Source organism: Lontra canadensis, unplaced genomic scaffold (genome assembly GCF_010015895.1).
Source record: "Lontra canadensis isolate GAN:19392208 unplaced genomic scaffold, GSC_riverotter_1.0 scaffold116, whole genome shotgun sequence".
Lineage (NCBI taxonomy): Eukaryota > Metazoa > Chordata > Mammalia > Carnivora > Mustelidae > Lontra > Lontra canadensis.
Window position 1 is genome coordinate 925,073 of NW_022631110.1, and position 18,044 is coordinate 943,116.

Sequence of the window (18,044 nt, forward strand, 5' to 3'; positions counted from 1 at the left end):
GATGCCCAGCGTCGAGTCCACTCTGTTTGATCACTGGGTCATAAGCTTGGGAGACATAAAATGGTGCTGGCTTCTCTGGGTGGGAGCCACTGATAGGCAGTGCCTGGTTCATTCCTTCGCTGAGGGTTGCAAAATGGTGATATTCTATTTCCAGATGGTTAAAAAGCCAGTTTTGTGTATATTTCACCACAGGTTTTGAAAAGTTGAAAAAAATTATGTGTTCAAACATTTGTGCTGTCCATTGGTGTATATAGGAAACAAAACTGGAAGGGTATACGGCAAAGAGTTAAAGATGGCTATCTTGGTGGTAAGACTATAGGTGTTCATTTTTTACTGTATCTGCCTGAAAGTTTTTCACTTGGTATATATCACTTTAATAATATAAATCATTGGGGCACTAGGGTGGCTCAATTGGTTAAGCGGCTGCCTTTGGCTCAGGTCATGATCCCAGGGTCCTGGGATCGAGCGCTGCATTGGCTCCCTGCTCAATGCAGAGCCTGCTTCTCCTTCTCCTGCTCCCCCTTCCCCCTGCTTATGCTCTCTCTCTCTCAAATAAATAAATAAAGTCTTTACATAAATAAAATGGCTATTCTTATGTGAATTGCACCTCAATAAATTTAAAAATATGTTATTAGATAGATTACATATGTATTTTATATCTAATACATGTATTACATATTATACATGTATTATATATTTAAAAATATATCCTCGAGACAGTAGGGTAAATTTGAAAATGGACTGGATACTGGATGATAGGAAAAAATTATTGTTAGAAATTGCGCATTGATAGTGACACCATGAATACATCCCTCGGCCCTTTGGGCTGCCCAGCTCCCCTCCCCGGGAGTCCCTCCCCTGCCCCCCAAGACTTCCCCATGATCCAGCCGCTGACACCACTATAGCCCAGCTCAAGCTGAGGGTCTCCAGGACCCCAGTCAGCCAGAAGTTGACAACCTGTGCCGGTCATTAAGCTTTTCCTCTCTGAGCTTCATGTCTACCCTCCCAGGTGCCTCGGTTCACCTTGGCCAGCGGCTCCCTGTTAGGCCCTGCCCTTGGGAGGCGCTAGAGGGCAGGCTGGAGGGGCGAGAGGACTTGTTTCTGGGCTTTATCGGCAGAAATCTCACCTGGCCTTAGTTTCAGACGTAGCAGCTAATTCCCATTTGCAGCTTTCCCCCAGAACCAACCTCATGGTGCCCCAGGAGACCCTAGCATCGAGGCCCTGTCATCACAGGTCTGGTCCCCTCCTCCCCAAGCCAGTCAGCCTCAATCATTCCAACTGCTTCTTTCCCCACTCCAGTCCCAGGAGCAATTCCTGGAAACGCCTACCTTAGTGTTTCCTTTTTGCCTTTTCGGCTCTTCAATATATGGGCTGATCATTCTTTCCCCCTCCCCCCAACCCTTGGTTAATCATTCCTTATATTACATTTTATCTGTGGAGTAAACGTCTCGTTGACATTATAACCAAATTTGCTGAGTGGGGCTAATTGCAGCTGCGGACTAATAAACTCAGCGGCAGATTTTTCACCCAGACCTTTTTCCTTGGCACTTAGATTTCCCTGACCTTCCTCTGTCGAAGGTGGATTTGGAGCTCATTCTCTTGTTTCAGTCCTTTCGCTGCCTCTTCCCTTGCTGCACGCTCGGTGACTCGGTGATTGGCTTTGTCGTGCACAGGGCAACAGGAGCTTGGGCTTGGCTAGAAATTTGGCAAGTCAGCGGGTTGGTTGCTCTTTGCCCGTGGCTCTTTGCCCCCAGCCAGTAACAGGAGTCTGGAGGGAAGTTACCTACGCTCTTTGCCCTAGGGACTGTCCCCAGGGCCCCACCCCGAGTGGACACTGCCAGCCTTCAGCGCCTAATTTAATTCTTACAGCAAGGAACCGGAGTGAGGGTTTGGTTTGCACAGCCTTCTCTTGGTGAGTATATTGTGTGTGACCGCACATGACCTTCTTTCTTCCTCACGTTCGGCTGGGCTCTCTTAGATTTCTTCCTCTCATTCGGTGGCCTCCCCCTGACAAGTTTTGGTTCTCTTAGTCTCCTTTTCTTGCATGCTTAAAAAAAAGGCCGGGGAGGATGCCATTTGGTTCAGTCAGTGAAGCCCCAGCTTTCTGGGGAGGAACCAACGCTTACTACTTACTACTCTGGGCTTTGTCTGCTTTGCGTGTTGTAATGTCTTTTGGTGTCTTTGAAGAAAACCAGCCATGGTGTAATGGGAAAATGGGAAATGAGGATTCGATTCCTGAATGTGGCCCTTTAAGGCTGTGTTCTCCAAAACTGGGCAATCTTTTCATGCAACACTTCTTGGCTATGATATTCGTTAGATCTTGGAGAACAATGACCAATTGACAGATCCAAAAATTATAATATCATCTTGCAATTAGATTTGTTTTGTAAAAAAGAGCTGTTGAGAAATTGGTCCTTTAAGATTTTGTTTGCATCTTGTGTTTTTGCAGGTGTGTCCATGTATGTTATACACGGGAGCTATTTTCTTTAGCTCTTTTCTTCTTACCATCTCCTGATGGTATTGCTAAGATTAACTTGTAAAAGAGCTCTGTTTAGTTGGTTTAAAGGCAAGCATTTGTAAGAATGGGGCATTTTATTTTATTTTTTAAAATATTTTAAGATTTTATTTATTTATTTGACACAGAGAGACAGAGAGTGTGTGCACACAGCAGGGGGAGTGGCCAAGGGAGAGGGAGAAGCAGGCTCTCCACTGAGCTGGGAGCCCCATGCAGTGCTCCAACCCAGGACCCTGGGATCATGACCTGAGCCAAAGGCAGACGCTTAACTGACTGAGCTACCCACACGCCCCAGAATTGGGCATTTTAAAACTGAGAAAGATGGAAACTAACCCAAACGTTGAAGTCACATGATCTTGGGAAATATTTGGCATTAAAGCTAATTTAAGTCCGTCGGTTTAATTACAATGGACATGTCTTTAGCATTATCACCATTGAATGTAAAAGTCTGTGTTATTTGGATTGCAAATTTTATCAGAAAAGGGAAAAAACTTAGAGCTTTGTCTAACACTCCATGAAGTTTTATGGGTGATCTAAGACTGGAAATAATAAGGGTAACAACTCTGTATGCAAGGAAAACGAGACTGGTTATTTAAACAGGGAAAAGTTAAAACAAAATCTGACTGTAGAAAAGGAAAGTTGTAGTAGAAGGCTTGTGAGAAGGAAGTCTTTGGTAAGGAATTTTGTACATAGGACTAAGATTATAGAGAAGGAATACGGAAAACATTTATAAGGGAGTAATCAACACCTGGGGAAGAAAAGAAAGAGTAAAAGAGCAAGATAAGGCAGAAGTTGAACAGTAATAAAATATTAACAGAAGCCTCAGCTGATTCTGAGGAGTTCCAGAGTTGGATTACCCTTCAGAGCCATCCTAAATTGGGGGAAGGGGGCTGAACTTCTAGAACAGCCATTTGATGTGACCACCTGGGAAGAGGGAACAGCTGTCCCAAGGCAGCTGTCTTAGGTCAAGGTCATCCCTGACGGGCTTCAGAGTTGGGAATGGTTGGCAGCCTCCTCACACCTAAGAGTCTTTCATTCCTAGTAGAGATTGCGGTCAGTGTATGACTGCGGCCACAGCAACTCTGATCCATGCAGTGCCCTGGATCTTCTTGTTAGACTAAGTTTATATCAACATGGGAGATGACAGGAAAAAGACTGCATGAAGTCTTTAAAAATTCATCTTATTGCAGGGCGCCTGGGTGGCTCAGTTGGTCAAGCATCCAACTCTTCATTTTGGCTCAGGTCAGGATCTCACGGTCATGAGATGGAGTCCCACGTCTTAAGATTCTCTCCTCCATTGCATGTGTTTTCTCTCTGTCTCAAAGAAATAATAAAAGAAAAAAATTAAAAAATATGTCTTGTTGGAGTAAGAGTTTTAATACCAAGTACATGGTATAAGCTTGGGATTTGGTTTTCCTCTATCAAAATGACAGTTCTTTGAGATTAATGGTCTAAATGGTGAAGGTTTTTATCTTTTTTTTAAAGATTTTATTTACTCATTCATTTGTCAGACAGAGATCACAAGTATGCAGAGAGGCAGGCAGGGAAGCAGGCTCCCTGCTGAGCAGAGAGCCCCACTCGGGGCTTGATCCCAAGACCCTGAGATCACAACCTAAGCTGAAGGCAGAGGCTTCAACCCACTGAGCCACCCAGGTGCCCCAAAGGTTTTTATCTTTAATCTGTCCAGAACAACAAAATTTGTATGTTTTGTCTTTATTAGTTCTTTGTTTAAACTAAGGTTTTCAATTTTCTCCCATTTTCTTGACTTGAAATGATTGAAAATTAAACCTGCCCTTTTTTTCCAGAAGTCCTGCAAACCAAAGCTAGAGAACTTGAAGTAAACCTCCAAGAAAATCACCACACTGGCCCATGCTTGTCTGTTGCTGCATGAGTCACTCAGAAAGATCACCAGAACAAGTTTGTTCTAGCCATCCTGAGTTGATGGATCTGCCATTGGAAATTCCAGACTTTGAAATTATTATGGTTGGGAGCAGTTTTATGGATCAAAGACAACAAAGAGCTGGATGCAAAGGTGACCCATCAGCTATTGTCCAATGCTGAGGACCCTCCAAATTGTTTGATTCCTCAAGGGAATAATCAACCAGACCTTTACGAAGGGTCTTACATAAGCTCGTAACCCTTACGAAGACCACAAAACTCTTTATAATGGCTTTGGTACTACATCTAGACTTAATTAAATACTAGCCCAAATATTCCCCGAAGAGCCTCAGAAGAACTAAAGAATGGGGATTTGGATACCCTATTGGCACTAAAACCAGCTGGAAATATAATGAATCCTTATTCTGGAACATCTTACAGAAGAAGTGGTTGGTTAACCATATTCACCAAAGCACCTATTATGGGTGAGATATACTCTTCAGTGGATCCAGAAGTATTTGGTGGGGCCCAATCATCAGATAACTATTCAAAAGTAAGACATTTGTAGTAGTAATAATATATTCATGCTAAAAATAATCCTAAGACGGGGACCCCACCAGTTCTAAAATATCTGTAACTTAGAGGCACTGAACCTGGAGAAGACTGGTGAGTAGACTAGACCATAATGCCAGAAACAGGTTGTTTTGTTTTTGTTTTTAAGTAAGTCCTGTGCCTGACATGGGCTTGAACTCCTAGCCCTGTGATCAAGACCTGAGCCAAGATCAAGAGACTGCTTAATCAACTGAGCCACTTAGGCGCGTGTGCGCGCAGGCATGTGTATGTGTGTGTGTGTGTGTGTGTGTGTGTGTGTGTGTGTTTTTAAGAGATCTTAACCCATGAATATTTTGTGTTCTTTACCATTGTCTTTATAAACATAGTTTCTATTACCTTGAAAGTATATAATTAAAGCTGAGTCTTGGGGAAATCAGAACAAAATTCATGAATGTCTATACTCAAATATGTAATATATGTATTTGAGATTTGAGTTTTTGAAATGCATGTACTCTCCCAATATTCCATACGTGACAAGAACTTTGGATGTATCCACTTCCTGCTGGAGCTGGTTCCCCAGTGTGTGCCGATCTACTAGAACCCACCATGGCCTGCCGTCAATATGCCTGAGCAATCTGGGTATGAAGTAAAATCATTTTCTCAATCTTTTCGTGTCTGCCAGAAATGTGGAAGTGTATAGCAAATACTAAAGTTGGCCAAATTCCTATAAGGACTAGAATCAGGGTTAACTCAGAAGGATGGTATTGGGTAATCAAACAATAAGTTCTCTGTTCTCTGAAAAGGCAAATACTCCTTTTGCTACTACCACCCCAGTAGTATTCAACAAACATGAAATTTGATTCTTTTTTTTAAAAGATTTTATTTATTTATTTGACAGAGAGAGAGAGAGAGATCACAAGTAGGCAGAGAGGCAGGCAGAGAGAGAGGGGGAAGTAGGCTCCCTGCCAAGCAGAGAGCCTGATGTGGGGCTTGATCCCAGGACCCTGAGATCATGACCTGAGCCGAAGGCAGAGGCTTAACCCACTGAGCCACCCAGATGCCCCTGAAATTTAATTTTTTGGCTGCTTTAAAGGTTAATAGGAGCTTTTTTTTCTTTGAAAATACTGAGGTGGACTAGTCAAACTAGTTAATTTAACTCCCATGGGCCCTTCGAGACATAGCTCAGATGTTACATAAACCTTCCTTAAATTGCTCTACCACCAGAAGAAAGTAGCCTTCAAGAAGTTATCTTGCATAACTGTTACCTGTATCTTATGAATTATGTTGTTTGTATATGTCCCTGTCCATTACAGGTCTGGATGCCCTCATTCTAAATCATGTCTAGTACAGTGCTCAGAATGAAGTAGGTGCTCAAATGTTTAATTCATGAGTGAAAATTTTCTATTGCCACCAAGTTTATCCTGGGGTGATCTTGATCCTGTGGCTGGCTGAGGTCTCAGTGTAGCTGGAGACTGTTGCTACCAGGAAACTGTCCAAGAGGTTGCACAAAGGTATATCACCGGGAGACGAAGCATGAGAGAGTGTGGACTCTGAAAAGCAAACTGAGGGTTTTGGAGGGGAGGGAGGTGGGGGGATGGGTGAGCCTGGTGGTGGGTATTAAGGAGAGCATGTATTGCATGGAGCACTGTGTGTGGTGCATAAACAGTGAATCTTGGAACACTGACAAAATAAAGTAAAAATTTTAAAAAAAGGTATATCACCTTGGGGAATTAAGGGTTTGGCTTTCATCTGTACAGGTCCCGAAAAATTAGTACCTCGTATCTATTCAGAGGCTTTAATAAGTACTGGGAGCTTTCTGAGTGTTCTATTCTGCCCGGCAGTGGTAATCCAGGAGTTCAATGGGCACAGTCCTCACCCTGACTTCATTGACCGCCTGGCTGGGGGGAAGAGTCCATTCAACAAGCCTTTCCACTGGAAAGCTGGACTGGTTTGGGGTGAGAAGGACGACATGCTAGGGATGGATAACTTGCTACACCCCAGACACTTGGCACCAGAGGGGCTTCCTGGAGGGACCACGCAGAATATGTTCTCTCCAAAACACAGCCCTCAGGCCTGATTTACAAAGTCAAAAAGTCCCTTTATTAACAATAAGCAATGAAAGTGGTTCACTGGAGGGAAAGGTACACATCTCTACATTCTCTCTCTAGATAAATTCATATTAGGCATGAGGAGGATGAGGCCTCCGTCCCCACCCTAGGAATTAAGCTTGTGAATAGGGCCATTATTTTTGAATTTCTCTTTTTTTTGGAACAAGATTCTCTCTCCCCCAAACTCCACAGGAATGGCTTTGTCAGTCAGGCTTCCCTGACTCACCGTTTTCTCAGTTTCTAATCTTCTTCTTCATTTTTTAAAAAAGATTTTATTTATTTATTTGACAGACAGAAATCACAAGTAGGCAGAGAGAGGGGGAAGCAGGCTCCCTGCTGAGCAGAGAGCCCGATGCGGGGCTCAATCCCAGGACCCTGAGATCATGGGGCTCAATCCCAGGACCCTGAGATCATGACCTGAGCCGAAGGCAGAGGCTTTAACCCACTGAGCCACCCAGGTGCCCCTCGGTTTCTAATCTTCTAATAGAAACACTGCTTCTTTAGATTTGTCAATACCTTTGATCATGTTATAGGGTATTGTTGGGGAAGAAGATTTTCCCTCTATCCTGCAACATTCTTCTAGCTAGTCTGAGAATCAAACTGACAAAGGACAGATTAACAGGAGAAAATAATTTTTTTAAAGATTTTATTTATTTATTTATTTGACAGACAAATCACAAGGAGGCAGAGAGGCAGGTGGGGGCGGGGGGAAGCAGGCTCCCTGCTGAGCAGAGAGCCCAATGCTCGATCTCAGGACCCTGAGATCATGACCTGAGCCACAGGCAGAGGCTTACCCCACTGAGCCACCCAGGCGCCCCTAAAATTTAATTATATACATATGAGGAATCAACACAGACATGAGCGTCCAAAGACAGACAAAATGAAGTATAAAGGAACTCCTGAACCAAGAAGAGAGTAGGGGTCTAGAACTTCAAAGGGAAGGAAAGCAACTTTCATGAAGAGGAAAAAATAAATGTTTGGTAAACAAGCATTTGGTGGGCCACCCACACAATGGGACACAAAGAGGAATTTGATCAAACAGGCTTGCTGGGTTCCTTCCTGTCTGCCATACCTAGTTCTTGTCTAATACAGTTACTTACGGTGCTAGCTCTCTCTCAACAGGTCCTCCGGATTCTTTTAGGCAGTTAGGAATAAGTAAGAAGGTTTCTTCCTGAGTGTTTTTGGCCATTAGTTATTTTCAACTTGAAATAATCTGCACATTAAAGTGGCACATTTTGGAGGAGCTTGCCCTTGTCCCTTATAGTTTGATGAGGTCTGTAATTTACTGTCAGCAAAAAGTGTTGTAGTAGTAGTAGCAGCAGCAGCAGCAGTGTGTGTGTGTGTGTGTGTGTGTGTGTGTGTGTGTGTGTGTGTTGCATTAAATTAAGGGCTGGCAATGACTCAGGACTTGACCCACCAGGGGTGGTCAGCTGTGTTAATCATGGAGTCCATATTCCATGTTACAGCTACAAGTGCTTCTGTCAGTCATAGCTCATCAAACCAGCAGCTTTGCTAAGTAGCAGAATGAAGGTTAGAAATTGGTTTTCAGGGGCATCTCGGTGACTCAGTGGGTTAAGCCTCTGCCTTCAGCTCAGGTCATGGTCTCAGGGTCCTGGGATCAAGCCCCGAATTGGGCTCTCTGCTCGGCGGGGAGCCTGCTTCCCCTCTCTCTCTGCCTGCCTCTCTGCCTACTTGTGATCTCTCTCTGCCAAAATAAATAAAATCTTTATTAAAAATAGAAATTGGTTTTCATTGGTGGAATTAGTAGTTTGTTAGTGTAACAGGTGAGAGAAGTGGGCTCGAATTGGTAAAATCGGTAATACTCAAGACTTGTGTTGTTCGGAGTATGTGAGACTCTTGTCACCCTTGCACTGACAGGACATAAGAGCCTAGCAAGTTGGAAGTCTGTTCCCTTAGGGATGATACTGTAGGCTAAACATCTAAATGGCCCTGTGTCCAGCTATGTACTCTGAGAGTTCCAGCTCCCCGATAATGTTTAGGAGGCCAACAGAATCCTCTCTCTGTAATCATGGTAAGTCTACTCTGACTGCCTTGCTTTTCTTACAAAATGATTGTCAGAGCACGTGAAACAACAGAGAGCTGGGACATCCCTGAACTTACTATTCATAAAAACTATTTTGGGTGCTGGGTGGCTCAGTCGTTAAGCGTCTGCCTTCAGCTCAGGTCATGATCCTAGGGTCCTGGGATCGAGTCCCGTATTGGGCTCCCTGCTCAGCGGGAAGCCTGCTTCTCCCTCTCCCTCTGCCTGCCTCTCTGCCTACTTGTGATCTCTGTCTGTCAAATAAATAAATAAAATCTTTAAAAAAAAGTAAAGCTCGGGGCGCCTGGGTGGCTCAGTGGGTTAAAGCCTCTGCCTTCAGCTCAGGTCATGATCTCAGGGTCCTGGGATTGAGCCCCGCAACGGGCTCTCTGCTCGGCGGGGAGCCTGCTTCCTCCTCTCTCTCTCTCTCTCTCTCTCTCTGCCTGCCTCTCTGACTACTTGTAATCTCTATCAAATAAATAAAATCTTAAAAAAAAAAGTAACGCTCACTATGTTATGTATGTTTTCTAGGTTAAATTAAAAAAGTGTTTATCTTTCTTAGTAGCTGCGTGGTGTTTGTGCCATTATTTAACTACTATACATTTTGACACTGAACTCCCTGAACAGGTTAGAAAAAGCATTACCCCTACTTTATTATGCATCTTGTTGGGAATTTTACCCTTAAGAAGGTGAGGCATGGGGCGCATGGGTAGGCATGGGGCACATGTGTGGTTCAGTCCGTTGGGCAGCTGGCTTCGGCTCAGGTCATGATCCCAGAGTCCTGAAATTGAGCCCCACATAGGGCTCCCTGCTCAGCAGGGAGTCTGCTGCTTCTTCTGACCCTCCCCCCTCTTGTACTCTCTCTCTCAAATAAATGAATAAAATCTTAAAAAAAAGGTGAGGTATGGTGGCTGAGACCATCAACTTTATACAGAATCTGGCTATGGGTTCATTACCTACTGCTCTACTTTTGAAATCTCAAAGCTGGACTGAGGTGTTCTGCCCATGAGATAAAATACTGATACTTTCCCCAAATTTACAGAAATAATTAAAATTGATAGATGTAATTTCCACAATATTGAAATTTACTCTCATGTGTATTATTACATTTTTAGCACCTGCTACCACTGTCTTGTATTTAACTTTAATAAAAAACAGTAGGGGCGCCTGGGTGGCTCAGTGGGTTAAAGCCTCTGCCTTCAACTCAGGTCATGATCTCAGGGTCCTGGGATCAAGCCCCGCATGGGGCTCTCTGCTCAGCGGGGAGCCTGCTTCCCCTCTCTCTCTGCCCGCCTCTCTGCCTACTTGTGATATCTCTGTCAAATAAAAAAATAAAATATTAAAAAAAAACAGTAAAGAATTTACAAAAATTTCATAAAGAGTTATGTAATATATCAGAATTTCATGAGGGTCCGTGACTTTCAGAGGCTCAAGTCATTAGAGATCTAGTTCTATCAGATGGAAATGGAATATTCCTGAGCAAAACTGCACCCCCTGCCCCAATCCTGTCAAGAGAAAAAAAAAACAAACCGATTCAGCAAACCGATTTGTTGTTGTTTTTAAAGATTTTATTTGACACAGAGAGAGAAAGGGAACAAGCAAGGGGAGTGGGAGAGGGAGAAGCAGGCTTCCCGCCGAGCAGGAAGCCGTGTGGGGCTGGAGCCCAGGACCCCGGGGATCACAACCTGAGCCGAAGGCAGACACCTAACGACTGAGCCACCCAGGCGCCCCGCTAACGTCATTTGTTTAAAAATTTCAGTAACGAAACGACTACAGGAGAAAACAGGATACATTCGACATGTATTAAGCGCCGACTAAGAGTGGAGAACTATGCTAGAAGACCCGGTGGTTCAGCCAAGGTGAAAAGGACGCAGCCCCCACCTCGCAGGAGTTCAGGGCAGGTAAATGGTGCTGAGCGCTCTGGTGGATGATTAAGGCTCAGAGCAGGTGTCCCAGCCAGAAACCTCAAATTCTGAAAGCCATTACATCTCTCCCGCCTTGAAAGTCACAATTTCCCCTTATCCCTAATCATTTGGGTTCAATTCCGAAGAGGAGCAACAGAAACAAAAACACAACAACATGTCCCCACTCCTGCTCCCTCCCAAACACGGGACAATTCTAAACTTTTCCCTCAGGATAATCAAGAGTACTTTCCGGTACCAGTACATCGCTTCCAGAAAACTACAAGTCCCAGTAGGCTGCACGCGCAAGCCGGCGGACACTCTCCCCCCGTTCAGAACACCGCCTTACGCTCCAATCCTGAGCAGGGCCTGCGAGTCGTGGCCGCGAAGCCTGCTGGGACTTGTAGTCCGCTTCAGATTCTTTTTTCCTGTCTGCGCAGACTCGCACGGCCTGTGTTCGCCCTTCGGCCCTGCAGAAGCCCAGCCCAGACTTCAATGCTCCCCACCCCCATTCCGCTCCATCCCCTCGGGGGCCAACCTCCTCCGGTCACGTGGGAAGCCATTCATGCGGCGATTGGCCGTGGGGGTTCAGGGGCGGGGCGCGGGGGCCCTGAAAGGTTCCTTGCCCCCTTGTAGGGCCGCTTGTTTGGCTGCTGCCGTCACCTCATGGCGACGCGGCTAGAAGAGGCAGCGCGGGGTAGAGGCGGCGGCGGCGCCGAAGAGGCTATTGAGGCCGGACGGGGCGGACGGCGACGCAGCCCGCGGCAGAAGGTCAGTCTGGGAAGCGTCTGCGTTGTTGTCCGGCCGGGGAAATGCCCGGGCTAGATTTTTCGGGGTCCACATCTTCACTCTCTCTGGTTACCTTTAGCCACGGGACGAACATCCGGCCTTCTTCCTTCCCGGGGGTGACGACAGCGGGAGCGGGTCGGGGGGGATTTGGGACTGATATGGATGGGATAGGAGGGAGCGAAGGTTGGGGTTTTGGGGCGCGCGACAGAGGTGGGAGAGGGCAGGGGGCGCAGCCTGGTGTGAGGGAGAAGGGGTGCGAGGCGGGGGCGCGCCAGGTGTGACAGCCACGTGCGGCGGATGCCGGGGAACCCCGGGCGCCAGGTGTTCCTTCTCCTAGCCCCCGCCCTCGGCGTGCTCTCCGTGCTCCCAGCGCAGTCGGAGGGCTACCTGGGTCAGGGGCTGGCCCTGCTCTTGCCCGGCAGGTGCGCAGGGCGCGCTGCGGGGTGCGCCCGGGCGGCGCGGGCGAGGCTGTTGCGCAGTAAGATAACAGCGCGGGAGCTGGGGTTGCACTGCGCCCCCCTTCCCCCGCCCCCCTGCGCTCCCCGCCACTGCGCGGGCGGGCGAGCTCCACGGGGCTGGAGGAGCCACTCGGCTCCCGGGTCACAGGGCTCGTCTCAGGGCACTACGGGCCTGGTTACACGTGGGACCGGGACCCGCGATGGGAAGACGCTGCTGGTGGACCTGGGTCCCACAGGGTTGGGGGCAGCATCGCGTGATAGCCGGTCTTCCCCTTTAGTCCTCTCTCCCCTTTCTTGCTCTTTCTTTATTTACCCTCCTTTCTTTTCTTTCTTTTTTTGGGGGGGTGAGCGGAAACTTGAGCGCCTCCCCCACCCTGGCCTTTGGTCTCTCTTAATCTGGGAGACAGGCTGGACCGTTCCCCTTGCCTTACTTGACTCACGTCAAGGAGTTTTCAGTGTCTCCCTGGATACAGGAAAATCGAGACCTTCAGAATGGGAGAATTCCACTTGTTCTGGAGTCAGTGGGTGGAGTTCGAAAAAGATTGCACAACAAATGGGGTACAGGGCTTTCAGGGCCCAGGAATGGAAATCCGTGGGGAAAGGCGCTGGAAAGGTGGAAATCCCGTCTCTTTTTCCTTACAGTGGAACCTATTGAAACGTTCAACTTGTTGGACGTCCTGCCTTGATCACTCACCTATTTAATATTACTTAATTATGCATTTGAATACTCTCAAAAATCACTCCTGTGTGAAATTATGAAATAATATTTTTCTTATGAGATTTATGAGCTTGAAAAAGGAGAACAAAACTTTGGTTTACATCTGAGCAGTGTCAAGAATTGGCTTTAAGGGGCCTCTTTCTAAGGTGGATATTTTCATATCTCCCTGCATAAGGGTATTACTACTTCTCAGTTACCTCTCTTTCTCTTTCTTTCTTTGTACTCTAAAATAAAGATCCAGTACTTGAAGGACTGAAAAAAAAGCTGTGGATTGAATGTACTCTAGGGTTTCAAAACTGTCACTTTGGACACTTCATTTATTCCCTGAGGGTGGGGAGCCAATCTCAGTGTTTGATTTCATAGGTCCCCCAGGGGAGGACTCCGATAAAAAGCCACTGCAATTGAGGACATAAGTTCCCGTTTATGCCACTAGGATAAGGACCGAAAGTCTGAATTAGGAACTGAGGTTTAATCAACTAGCATTTTAAAAGACCGAGATAAGAGGTAATGACCCTTTGAGGCAGCTCTCTGGGGAACAGCTGGACATGCATAGTCATGTGTGTCTGTACTGTCTCATTTTTGTTTTCTTAGCTCCTGTACCTTTTTTCTTTTGCTCATGTTTTTCTGGGCATCTTCTTCCTTTTGATTTACAATTGGCTATGACCTGGAATTGAAATACTTGGATTGAATATTAGTTTTTGAATTTTCGTTTTAAAAAATTGGGTGACTATCTTGTGTCTGTGAAACTTATTTCTTTATGACTCCTAATTTTTTTTATTTCCTCTGGGTTACCAGCTTGAAAGAATATTCCTAATTCTAACTTGACTTGTACTGTATTTTTTCAGGAAGCAGAAATGATATTTAACTAATTGGAATGTTTTGAAAATACTGAGGGAATTAAAGAAGAGTGACTGTTTAGTCACTGACTTAAAGGGAAAAACAACTGGAGACAGGCTTTATTGGCTCCTAGTTGTTTGAACCATCCACTTAGTCATTCTTCACCAGCTCAGTTAATTGTGGCATCGTTTCATAACTACATCCCATTTGAATGGTCTCTTGAGGTAACTCTTTTCTTCTGAAGTTAATTTTATAGTACATTTCTAAGGGTCTCTTGAATTGTCTAAAACTGTGCTATCTGATATGATACCTACTAGCTGCATATTTAATTGAAATTAAGTTAGGGGTGCCTGGGTGGCTCAGTCGGTTAACCTTTGGCTTGGGTCCTGGGATTGAGACCTACATCAGGCTCCCCATTCAGCCCTTCTGCCCTCTGCCCTTCACCCTACTCGTGCTCTCTCGCTCGTTCTCAAATAAATAGATAAAATCTTTAAAAAAAAATTAAATAAAAATAAATATTCCATTCTTCTCTCATACTAACCACATTTCAAGGGTTCAGTAGCCAATATGGCTAGTGGCTACTGTGTCAGAGCAGATCCAAAATATTTACAACATTGCATAAAATTCTGTCGGACGACATCTAAAAAGATGGAATATATATTGTCAAGTATTAGAGGCATTTTTTAGAACACCAAGGGCATGGGGCGCCTGGGTGGCTCAGTCATTAAGTGTCTGCCTTAGGCTTAGGTCATGGTCCTAGGGTCCTGGGATTCAAGCCCCACATGAGGCTCTCTGCTCAGCAAGGAGACTGCTTCTCACTCTCCCTCTGTTCCCCCTATTTGTGCTCACTCTCTGTCAAATAAATAAATAAAATCTTAAAATAAATAAATAAAAAAAAACCCAAGGTCATTACTGTGTAAATTTCTTTTTTTTTTTTTTAAGATTTTATTTATTTATTTGACAGAGCGAGAGATCACAAGTAGGCAGAGAGGCAGGCAGAGAGGAAGGGAAGCAGGCTCCCTGCTGAGCAGAGAGTCCAATGTGGGGCTCTATCCCAGGACCCTGAGATCGTGACCTGAGCCGAAGGCAGAGGCTTAACCCACTGAGCCACCCAGGTGCCCCTACTGTGTAAATTTCTATGTAGAATTTGTTTTAGGAGATTTAATTAAAAATTAATAGACACTGTTTTTTGAGCAGTTTTAGCTTACAGAAAGATTGAATATCAATTATAGAGTTCCCATATATTCCTTCACACATTGTTTCCCCTGTTATTTACATCTTGCATTAGTGTGGTGCATTTGTTAGAATTGATGAGCTAATATTGATACATTGACATTAACAAATGTCCATAATTTGCATTGGGGTTCATTCTTGGTATTATACAGTTTAAGAGGTTGGGTTTTTTTTTTTGTTTGTTTTGTTTTTTTTTTTAGATTTTTATTTATTTTTTTGACAGAGATCACAAGTAGGCAGAGAGGCAGGCAGAGAGAGAGGGGGAAGCAGGCTCCCTGCTGAGCAGACAGCTCAATGCGGGTCTCGATCTCAGGACCCTGAGATCATAACCTTAGCCGAAGGCAGAAGCTTAACCCACTGAGCCACTCAGGCACCCCCGGTTTAAGAGTTTTGACAAATGTATAATGACCTGCATCCACCATTACAGTATCCTACAGAATAGTTTTCACTGCCTTGAAAATCCCCTACTTATCCCTCCTTGATAGCCATTGATCTTTTTACTATCTGTATAGTTTTGCCTTTTCCAGAAAGTCTAAGGTAGGTTTGATTTGGTTTTTAATACTAGATTTTTAAAAAATTTTATTTATTTATTTGACAGCACAAGCAGGACGAGCAGCAGGGAGAGGGAGAAGGAGGCTTCCCACTGAGCAAACAGCCTGATGCGGGGCTCGATCCCAGGACCCTGGGATCTTGACCTGAGCCAAAGGCAGAAGCCTAACTGACTGAGCCATCCAGGTGTCCCTTAATACTAGATTTTTGATGGGGAATGTTAAAAATGATCGAATTGCTGTTAAACTTATTTATAGGGGCACCTGGGTGGCTCAGTCGGTTGGGTGCCTGCCTTTAGATCGGGTCACGATCTCAGGGTCTTGGGATCGAGTCCTATATCAGGCTCTCTGCTCAGCGGGGAGCCTGCTTCTCCCTCTTCTACTCTTCCTGCTTGTGCTCTCTTTTGCTGTCTCTGTTGCTATCTCTGTCTCTCTCTCTCTCAAATAAATAAAATCTTTTTTTTTTTTTTAATAATTTTATTTTTTATAAACATATATATATATATATTTTTTCCCCCAGGGGTACAGGTCTGTGAATCTCCACGTTTACAAACTTCACAGCACTCACCATAGCACATACCCTACCCAATGTCCATAACCCCCCCCCAACCCCCCTCTGCCCAGCAACCCTCAGTTTGTTTTGTGAGATTAAGAGTCACTTATGGTTTGTCTCCCTCCCAATCCCAACTTGTTTCATTTACTCTTCTCCTACCACATTAACCCCCCATGTTGCATCTCCTCTCCCTCATATCAGGGAGATCATATGATAGTTGTCTTTCTCCGATTGACTTATTTCGCTAAGCATGATACCCTCTAGTTCCATCCATGTTGTTGCAAATGGAAATAAATAAAATCTTTAAAAAATATTTTTAGGTCCGTAAACCATTTGGAAAGGATAAAGGTATGTAACCAAGGCTCAAATGAACAAAATCTTGTATCTACATAGCGACCCATAATTTTTACAGCGCTATTTGCACTTTTGTTAACTCTTAAGCATCACTGGATGCTGTGGAGAAGGCTGGAGGAACTGTCATTGCCCTCATTTACAGATGACAAACTGCTCAGCAAGGTCAAGTGATTTGCCCAAGGGGTGAAGCCAAGTCTAAAAACCAATACCCTGTCATCTAGACTACGGTAATAAGTAGTGTACTAGTGGGTGAATAGTATGGATTTTGGAGTCAAGACTCTTGGCTGTCTGCCACTTGCTTTATTAGCTGTGCAACCTTGGGTGAGTTTCTCAATCTTTCTGAACCTCAGTTGCATCATCTGTAAAGTGGCTATGATGCTAGCACCTACCACACAGGATTGTTTTAAAGAATAGGAGTTGGGGCGCCTGGGTGGCTCAGTGGGTTAAAGCCTCTGCCTTCGGCTCAGGTCATGGTCCCAGGGTCCTGGGATCGAGCCCTGCATCGGGCTTTCTGCTCAGCAGGGAGCCTGCTTCCCTTCCTCTTCTCTGCTTGCCTTTCTGCCTATTTGTGATCTCTCTCTGTCAAATAAATAAATAAAATCTTAAAGAAAAAAAAGAATAGGAGTTGATGAGAAGCACTCAGTACATTGCCAGGCATATAGAATTTTCCTTGATCTGGTAGGGAGACTACAGGAAAGATCATTTCTGTTACTTTTAGGGTACTGTTAATTTGGTAAATCTACTTACCAAGCTTTGGAGTTTTCTCTCTTCCTAGAATCTCTCTAGGATAGCTAAAATGAGAAGTCCAGTCAGTGTGGCAAGAGTATGGGGTAGGAAGAAACCATTTCATTATCTTATTTTGCTCCCCATTTGTGGATTTGAACTTCCACTCTTCTGGCACAGAGATTAAATAATAATCTAAGTGACCTTCTCTTTATAACATTGTTGTCTATTTTCAAACTTTGGTCAATTTCATTTTCAAGGAGAACCAAAGAGGCAAAGCAGTAATGAGAGTAGACCAGATCTAGCACATCCTTTAGTAAGTCCCTGTTTTTGAATTATAATATGCCACATTTATATACCATTTTATTGGAAGGTGGTTTGTATGTTATGTGTGTCATTTATATTGTTTTTGACTAGAGAAGTGGGTTTTTTTTGTTGTTGTTTGTGTTTCTTGTTTGTTTGTTTGTTTTTGTTTTTAAGTAGACTCCATGTCCAGCGTGGAGCCCAGTGTGGGACTTGAACTCCCGACCCTGAGATCGAGACCTGAGCTGATACCGAGCTGGACGCTTAACTGATTGAGCCACCTAGGCACCCCAAGAAGTTTGTTCTTTTTTAATTGAAGCATAGTTGACACATAAGATTGCATTAGTTTCAGGTACACAACATAGTGATTCAACAGGTCTACACATTATGGTAGATTATACATTTACTGCAAGCGTAGTTACCATCTGTCACCATATAGTGCTAATACAATACCGTTGGCTATATTCCCTGTGCTGTACCTTTTATTCCTGTGACATATTCATTCTATAACGGGAAGCTTGTACCTGTCACT

The 18,044-nt window shown here is 44.6% G+C and overlaps 1 protein-coding gene across 2 annotated transcripts in view; it reads left to right on the forward strand.

Moving 5' to 3' along the window:
* The first annotated feature begins 11,623 nt into the window (after positions 1–11,623).
* Positions 11,624–18,044, forward strand: part of TXLNG (taxilin gamma) — a 56,805-nt gene continuing 50,384 nt past the window's right edge. For both annotated transcript variants that reach the window (XM_032840822.1, XM_032840825.1), the window contains exon 1: positions 11,624–11,767. In XM_032840822.1, coding sequence (XP_032696713.1) covers positions 11,663–11,767 — 105 coding nt within the window. In that variant the 5' untranslated portion in view covers positions 11,624–11,662. The remainder of the gene's footprint in view (positions 11,768–18,044) is intronic.